We start from the raw sequence: 9,766 nt of genomic DNA, 5'->3' as shown, positions 1-9,766 counted from the left end.
TCGTATAAGTTTCATCACGATTGGGGTAATTCCAGGTAAGAACAACTTTGTAAGGGCATGACAACATATATTCTATCTACTAAAGTGCTCAAAAACAAACGTGGGTGAATATTATATGGTTCAATTTTAAATGGGGGGACGACATTTCCTAACATGACCATTGGACACCACCTCGTTGCGGACATCTAGTAACGGGTAGGGACAAGTCCAAGGACATCTGATTCTATGACATTTCAGTTGTCAATAAATGTATTTGATAACTATATCATCGATAGGAGATGTGCCGCGAATGATCCTGCTGTTGTCATTCCCACAGAGTGCAGTTGAGATCAATGTAACCAAGGATTTTTACACCAGTATCTGCTCATTTCACACAAGCGGTCCAAAGAGACATGGCGTTGGTATAGATGTATGTATGTGTTAAATATCCTCGAATTATTGTAATATTTTATTTCATGTGAGATATGTTGATAATGGCTAAAATTTCATAAACCTTTACATTTGGTAGGACAGTGTACTCATTTCTGTGTACGTTCTGCATTTATGACGTGAAGAGAATGGCGGCAAGGGAGGTATTCTGAATGATTTAAATCATATATAAAACATTAGTTTTTTTCAGATTATAAATTTTAAAGGGTGTCTTGGTGTTGTGGAGTGGGGTTTCACATAAATAGCTGTTATGAATTTTAAATTTTAAGCTTAATTTAATCTTGAAAGGTTATATGTCTCCTAGTGTTATGTTAAGACTTCTGATAGCTTCTTTCTTTGAAACTTTGTTTTATGTTCAGTTATCTATGTGAAATTAACAAAATGATGACGAATATTTATTGATTGGAAGTGGTTCTGCTTGACTTAATGCAACCTTACAATAGGCTTAATTCCATGATCCTGATTGGGTCACCTAATTGTAAAACGCCAAATCATTTGTCAGCTTGGGCGTCCAACAGTTGCACCAACGATAAACTTACACATCGCGATAGAGCTGAAATACTGTTCAAAGTGACATTTAATACAACTCACTTACTCATTAACTAAATCAGGAATGACTGTTTTGCACTTAGAATGTGGAATTGTTGAGGATTATATTGTATATTTACAACATACTTGCTTTGCTCGCAGCCAATCTCACATACAGTATCTTCTGGTGTACAGTATCTTCTGATTACAGTATCTTCTGGTGTACAATATCTTCTGATGTACAGTATCTTCTGGTGTACAATATCTTCTAGATGTGCAGTATCTTCTGATGTACATTATCTTCTGATGTACAGTATCTTCTTGATGTACAGTTTCTTCTGGATGTACAGTATCTTCTGGTGTACAATATATTCTGGTGTGCCGTATCTTCTGGTGTACAGTATCTTCTGGATGTACAGTATGTTCTGGATGTACAGTATCTTCTGGATGTACAGTATCTTCTGGTGTACAGTATCTTCTGGATGTACAGTATCTTCTGAAGTGCAGTATCTTCTGAAGTGCAGTATCTTCTGCATGTACATTATATTCTGGATGTGCAGTATCTTCTGGATGTACAGTATCCTCTGAGTGTACAGTATCTTCTGATGTACAGTATCTTCTGTATGTACAGTATCTTCTGGGTGTACAGTATCTTCTGATGTACATTATCTTCTGATGTACATTATCTTCTTGTGTACAGTAACTTTTGATGTACAATATCTTCTGATTTACAATATCTTCTGATGTACAGTATCTTCTGATGTACAGTGTCTTCTGTATGTACAGTATCTTCTGAGTGTACAGTATCTTCTGATGTACATTATCTTCTGATGTACAGTATCTTCTTATGTACAGTATCTTCTTATGTACAGTATCTTCTGGATGTGCAGTATCTTCTGGATGTACAGTATCTTCTGGATGTACAGTATCTTCTGATGTACAGTTTCTTCTGGTATACAGTATCTTCTGGTGTACAATATCTTCTGGTGTACAATATCTTCTGGTGTACAGTAACTTCTGATGTACAATATCTTTTGGTGTACAGTATCTTCTGATGTACAGTATCTTCTGATGTACAGTATCTTCTGGTGTACAGTATCTTTTGATGTGCCTTGTCTTCTGTTTGTATTCTCGATGTACAGTAACTTCGGATGAGCATTGATTTAGACACATGTGAAATGAAATGTGTTGTACTTGCCATCACTCTCGATGGCGTTACTGAAGTAATATAATGTCTGTCCTTGTTTCAGGATTTCTTCGCCATTGTGAGAACAGTATTTATTCAAGGACCCTCCCTGATATTAGCCCCATATCGACATATCAGTAAACAACATGGAATGTTCCGACATGACCGTATCCTCGTTATCTACAAGCCAGATTACCCCGTCCCTGCCCATAGCAACCCCTGTCTTGTCCAGAGCAGACTGTGTCGCCATGTGCTTCTTCAGTGCATACTGTACCACAATGTTCTTTACCAAGGATACCAAGTCTTGTCATCTGATGGAAGGATTTAATCAGACACAGCAAGTAGCCACCTCCGAGTCTATAGAACTCCTGGTGTTGGGCAAAGGTAAGATGTATGATATTTTATCGTTAAGGTGCCTATATTTCTTCAAACATGATTGGACATATTGGTAGTAACGGCCTAGCAGTAATCTAATCCTTTCTAAACAACCACAGTTCAGCATAATAGCTCTGTTCATTACAAAGTGCAATCACTAATGGATAGAACATGTAACATCTTACAATTTACAAGAATTCTCCTAAGCATGTTTTACAGTTTACTAATCAGCATAGAACATGTAACCTCCCATTGATGGTAACATCTGTAACACCATGTAACACCCGACTTAGAAGGATTACGTTTACAAGTGACAAGGAATGATAGATTAACTCTCCCAAATGAAATTAATCTTTTACGTCCCGAAACTTGTAGTTCATTGTTTTTTATTACCTATCGGCAAGTTTTAAAATATCAAGATAAAAGGAAAGACGCAGTTTATTTTTATTACAGATGTACTGTCGCATTTCAAACAATTACACAGTGTGAAAATGCATTTAGTTCGTGGAATTTTCCATGATCACATACAGTCTACACTCAACACTAACGAATGTGAAGTATTAATTCTCCGACACTTTTAGTGGTATAATGCATTTTGGCGATAAATACACGTCATTTTGATTCATGTATGATACTACAAGAATTAATTTGTGTTTTTCGAACTGTTCGCCAGTTGCTTTGGGTCGAAGTTTCCGTCAGTCACCACAACGCCAATCTTGCTCAAAGTCACTAGCCTTCATGACTACGAAAAGAAAAACAAAATCTTATAACCACTATTTACCGCACTGTATAATGAAATAGAAGCGACAAAACCCTTTTGATAAAGATAAGAAATTAGAGCTAACAGCAGAGTCCCTTTTATGATTCCGAATATATCACAGCCCGTGTTTATGAATCACTATGAGTTGATGAATCGTCACAAACGCATGCAAAGGCAAGTCATTTGTTCACTTAAACCAAAACAGGGGCATTTGTTACACGTCAAAGTAAGCAATTGCAACGGGCAAAGAAACGAGTACGACATAATTCAGCATCACAATGTTCATATAATGGTATAAATGAAAGTGAGGAAGTTGGTCGTTTTGTCAGCTGGAACAATGATTCATTTTTCATGCAGTTCAAAAGGACTTGTAAGAACTGAGTTTCGTAGTATCATGAGACTTCTCTCAAAATGCTCCGACACCGACATCAGTGTCAGTTTTATTGCACAAATACTTCTTAAAAAATGAGAAGTTTCCTTGCATGAAACTCATTGAGACGTAAACGTATGATGACCCTATCGAGACACGGAGCGTGTCGTTGCCAAATTCAAATGTCAATGCCAGGGAATAATTAGTCTCCAGTATCTGCCGAAACAGATTTCATTGGGCGTAAAAGGCAAAACAGTGATGACAAGTATATGAATGAATCGCTTAAACTCAGTGATACACCAGATGTTCGCGAAAGTTTAAGTGTGTCTGTCCTGTTCTACTGGTAGCATCCTCTAATCATGACAAAAGTGTTTGTTGCCTAAAGCCGCAACCAGAAATACTACCGCCATACGACGACGGTATATATACAATCCAATCTGGAAGATCAGTATCATGAGCAACGGTCTGCTTCGTGGTGTACAACACCATGCTGTCCACAAGTCACTGAGCATGACCACCCGATCCATTATAGGAAGTGTCGTCAGTGAGTAAGGAGGTGTGAACACTCCCTGTAAAAGTCATAGTATGGATAGCATCGCGCCTTTGATTGTGGGGCCTTGATTGAAAAGCCTAGCTGAAAGTAAAATATGTCTTTCCAGAGGCATATCAGAAGCCTAGCTGTCGACCCAAAACTCATGCATAGAACATTTCACTTCAACATGTGTGAAGTATACTTTTTCTTCCTTGTATTGTATAGCTGCTTCACGTTAATCTCTTATTCCAGGCACGTTAGTATTCTTCACCAATCTTGTAAAATGTACATCCTGTCACATGTGTTTCCTACACCAATATTTTTTTTAAAGTCTCATGAATGATCAATGTCTATCTCTTATGTAACGTCTTATTGCATGTCACGTTAATATCATACGCCTATGTCAGGTCATATTAATATTCTATGCGTATCGCATATGCTACGTAAGGTTAGTGCCTTATGTCCCGTCATATTAGCGTCCTACTCGTCACGTCTACATCGCTTTTGTATGTTAAACATAAGTGTGTATACTCCTGTCTGGTTCGCAACGTCACATTAATGTCTTTTGTTATTTATTTGTTCCAGCTCCCTGTCCGCTCGAGTCAGGCTATCTATACAACCGGAGACTGAACATGTGTTACAAGAAGCACACCGACCTTAAAGTGTGGCCTGACGCCAAGACAGCATGTTCAGCAGTAGGGAGCTACCTCGTCATCATCAACAACGCTGAACGGAACCAATTCATGTACGACATTGCTGCAGATATTGGTAGGTCACGTGTAGGATGTTTTATGAGTCAGTGAATCATTCAGTCAATGGTGAGTGAGTCAGCGAGTGAGTGACACATATAAAAACCACCCAATGCCCACAAGTTGCCATTTGTGATTAGCCTGTTCTTCTGTAAAAACACCATGAATGCATATTGGACAGAATAATAAGATAAAAACTCCTTCCTTCCTGACAATGCACTAGTTTAGCCGAGCTTATGCAATTGCTTGATCAGGTCATTTGTCCATAACTAACATTACGTAAATGTTAATTGAACACATTTCTATTACAGGACCGTTTTGGACGAGCGGGAATATAATGGGATCATCCTGGAGATGGGGAGACAACTCTTCAATTGTTGAGCCCACATTCTGGAGCCCCGGAGAACCCAACATAGATCATCCAACCCACAAATGTCTGACCTTCTGGGACCTGAGCCTCCCCAACAGCTGGCACGCTGGTGACTGTTACATCCATTCAATGGCCTATGTCTGTGAAATATCTATGTGAATGTTTTCAGCATGTTATCATATATGTAACAACTTCAGCAGTTACACAGGCATCTTGTTAAAAGCAATAACACACTGCATATATATATATATATATATATATATATATATATATATATATATATATATATATATATATATATATATATATATATATATATATATATTTATATAATGATATCATTCAGTTATTGGTTTGGTCATTATGCTGGTATTAGAAAGGCCCTAATCCGAATATGTCGACACACTGATTAGGTTGAGCTATTGGTTAGGTTGATATGTCAGATGTAATGTTGACCTCAAACATATATACAAGATAGTTTGTAAGTGCAAATTGTTGAAATAATAAATAACGCCAAAACAGCAAATATATTGTTATAAAGATGTATACATATATTGATATCTGAACTTGTCATCACAGACCAAGGTAGCTTAGTGCCGTTTTAATGCACATTGAAGTGAAACAGAAATCCTTTTCAAGCAATAAAAGTGAACTCGCCCTTAAATGGATTTTCTGTTCAATTAATTGCACATTCTATCTTCAAAGTAAAACTAGTTCTTAGCTATGTGCTTCTACAAAATAGGATTGCGACAAGTAATAATAATTCCATTTGAATAAATTAATTCATTCAAACGCACAGACCGTTTTTTCAAGTTATGTTAATTAAATTTTCGTTGTGTTCATTGAAATTCCTACATTCTGATTAGCTGAATTGGTCACGTGTTATTGTATTCGTTTCCCAATTCATTGTCCAAACAACCCTTTGAAACCGAAGGCCGAGAAGGAATGAAACGTGCAGGCTCGTCTCGATCGGTACCACAACCTTCATGTCTTTGGGTTTAAGTTCTAACTAGCATGTTTCCAAATGTGTCTTCCCGTTCTCAGGGAACTAATGTTTGAATCTTGAACTGGCCATGTCATTTGAAACAGCCGTCTTCTCCCAGACACATTTGTTTCCGGCTCGTTACAGTCTGAATGTTGCAGTTCCTCTCGCCTCCTGCCTTGATTGAAAGGTTTTGTGAACATTGTTTTAATCTTACTCTGCGTTGATTGGCTACTGACTTCGCAGGCCAGTCAAGTTATGTGTATAAATTAAACAGTCACCTGATTCATGTTACACCACAGAATGTATTCTTACACTTAAATGTTTATCAGTCTCGTCATGTTTGTCTGCTACACAACTGTTTCGGGTTAAATTATTGTAGATGTGATATTGCTGGAATATTGTTAAAAGCGGCATAAAACCATACTCACATTGCATGATTTCAGGGTACAGCCACTTCTTCCTCGTATAGATGTCAGCTGTGTGAGAAAAATAGAATATTGTATTCATTATTTACCGTTTATAGTATTTATTAAAATTTGTCACTGCCGTGCGTGAATAGACAGACATTGAGTTCAACAGAATATTACTTCAAACGCATTAAAAATTGACATATATTAATTTAACACCAGACAATGGCCTCCCTCTAGAATTCAGGGGCCCGTCCCATGAAGCTTTTGTAGCGCTTACGTGATCCCATGCTTTAACAAAAACAGTAATTGACGTAATTCGTGAAATTTGTTGCGATGTACACTGGCGAAACACTGTGCAATTCCAGCATATTGTTATTAAACAGTGATTTCTTCAGCAGGTGAGTAATAAATCACATCTCTCCATAAGGTTCTCTAATAATGTATTATTAGATAAAATCAGCAGCTTTTGATTTGACTATTTGAGTGATACACAACTTGATTAACACCAAAAAAATCATATGTGATTTCATTGGGTTTTTTTTATAAAAAGCATCAGTAAACTGCCCTGATCCCACAGTCAGCATATTGAAATCCCAGCTAGAGGCCCAGCTGTAGCTGTGACGTCATAGTAGAGAGACCTCCGTCTTATTGTTTCGTCGACATCGCATTAATCTACATGACAATGAAGTGCAAAACTGGGTATTGTGTGGTCGTGGGGGTGGACTAGTTCATCAAACAAAAGTACCAAGTGTCTTTTATCTTGAAATATCCAAGCGAAAGGCTTATTTTGCGAGGAGGAATGATGGGATAAGGCGTTGTTAGTGAGGAGGAAAGTGGAAACCGACTGGACATGCCTCTTTGATTCTTGCATTTTGAGAATTTGTTTATGAACACAAACTATACGAACATGGTTACGAAAATAAATTTAGCATTCACTGTTACATATAATCCATGACTGACTCCCCTCGTACAACAATTACAAAGGACCATGCACATTGATCAGATTACATGCTAAGGTAACAAATTTGGCACAATTTTGGTGTGCCTAAATTTACATATTCATTTCATGGTCTTGAGTACATGATGCTGTTGTCTGATTCTGCAAAAAAGGTCCCTCTTACTTTATTCACAAAACATGCAGGATGGTTTTTTTCTACATTTCTTACGGTGCCAAACGAAAAAAAGTAAAATTACTGAAAAAATATCGAAAAAAAAGTAAATATATAATGGAAACTTTTACACCATTAAACGTTTTTAAATTGTTGAATCTGCATATAAAATACGATGTTATAGGAGTCCCGCGTACCACATCGTTGAGTATTGAATACCCTCTAAATAATCCCCATCAATCCCGCGTACCAAATCGGGCCTGGAAGCCTCATTTATTTGGACGTCTATAATAAACTCGACTTGAAGTTGAGAGTCTTTTGTGTGCAAAGTACACTCTTCAAAACAAGAAACGCACAGGTAGATTTTTAGTAAATTTATTGTACCTAATAAAGTCGATATTGTACCTAATAAAGTCGATATATTTAATTTAATATGATAAATACAAATATGAAATTTTGGAGCTCGATAGTCACATGTTGTCGTTGTACAAAGGCATTGAAAACTGTTCATTGTCATATGTGTACGAATTCTGTCCTGCGCCATTCTGCTTTTAACGCGTTGGTCAATTGTGGAAGTGTTTGCGGCGTGTTAAGACGTTGACGTACACGTCGATCGAGATCATCCCAGAGGTGTTCGATTTTGTTGAAATCTGGAGATCTCGCACGAGCTGTGTGCGGTGGAGCGTTGTCCTGTTGAACCAGCTCCCTCTGGCGGTCAATGATTGGAAGAAGGTGAGGTTGAAGAATTTGATTCATGTAGCAATTTGCTGTCAAACTTCCCTGAACCAAAACCAAGTCAGATTCTCTAAGTGTATGATATGACCCCCCACACCATGACACTTCCGCCACCGAAATTGTCGAATTCACGTTCTCAATGTGGAGCAAAACGATTATTTTGACGATGATAAACACGTTGTCTTCCATCTCACCGGTGAAGAAGAAATCGTAATTCATCGCTAAACCACACTCGTATCCAGTTTCTCAAATTCCAAGGCTGTAAGGTATGGCACCAACGCAAGCGTCGCTGTCGATGGATCAGTCATTTTCTGTCTAAATTTGGGATAAGTTATTGTTTGAAACAAAATTGTTTTAGGTTAGATAAGTTTGAATTTGGTGTACATTCTGAAATTATAATGTGATTATAATGTGACAGGTAGTTTTACTGTGATATTGTCACTTATAGTTTATCTATTTGTTGTTAAATAATTATTTTATCATTCTCTCTTTGATATAGTCCATGTTAAAATTATGGATGTGTATTTACAAGACGAGTAGAGTCACTGTGCATGGAGTAAGCTGAATGCCTGCCAATAATATCCCTCTATTGATCAATGAAGGACATATTACTATAACTGTTTACACCATCTTCCCAAGGCAAGGGAGTTAACTGACTTTAAAAGTCCAGTTTCTACCCTTGCCGAACTAGACTGGAATTCCTGTGCTCGACCGTAGCGCCACCAGTGGTTATTACTAGTTATGTGCCTTCTGAGCCTCTCCTTTGGACTAATCAGATTCCACCTCTCGTATCACTTGCTTTTGTTTCAAACAAAATGGCGGCTCCCAGTCAAGACGATCTGATCGATAATCAAGATCTGTATTGTGATAAAACGGGTCTTACATCGTTAAGTCCATCAAATCACGTGAGCAACTTGATTAAAAACATGAAAAGATTTGGTAAATATCTGTTGACAACGAGTTGGGTGTTCACATGCTTTGCAAATCCTGCAATCGACAGAAATCTGAACCACATTTTACGAACCGGATTTCGATTTCGATGCGCGATTTTGATTGGACTATGCATAGAATCGTTAGTCCAGCCAAACTGTAACTCCATAATACTAGCCAAGTTCGGCAAGTGTGGAAACTGGACTTTTATAGTCAGTTAACTCACTTGCCTCGGGTAGATGACTAACCACTGGCTAATATCGATATAGAAGAATATGTGTAGGGTTCACTGAGCGAA

At 37.6% G+C, this 9,766-nt stretch overlaps 1 protein-coding gene across 1 annotated transcript; it reads left to right on the top strand.

Moving 5' to 3' along the window:
* The first annotated feature begins 2,289 nt into the window (after positions 1-2,289).
* On the top strand, positions 2,290-5,458 carry LOC139459049 (perlucin-like protein). Its single transcript, XM_071240490.1, has 3 exons — positions 2,290-2,527; positions 4,766-4,948; positions 5,241-5,458. Exons 1-3 carry the CDS (start codon positions 2,290-2,292, stop codon positions 5,456-5,458), a joined length of 639 nt encoding a protein of 212 aa, XP_071096591.1.
* The last annotated feature ends 4,308 nt before the right edge of the window (positions 5,459-9,766 follow it).

The sequence above is a fragment of the Haliotis cracherodii genome, unplaced genomic scaffold (assembly GCF_022045235.1).
Source record: "Haliotis cracherodii isolate W230 unplaced genomic scaffold, xgHalCrac1.p SCAF_13, whole genome shotgun sequence".
In the NCBI taxonomy this organism is placed as follows: domain Eukaryota; kingdom Metazoa; phylum Mollusca; class Gastropoda; order Lepetellida; family Haliotidae; genus Haliotis; species Haliotis cracherodii.
This window is presented reverse-complemented; position numbering and strand designations above follow the sequence as displayed.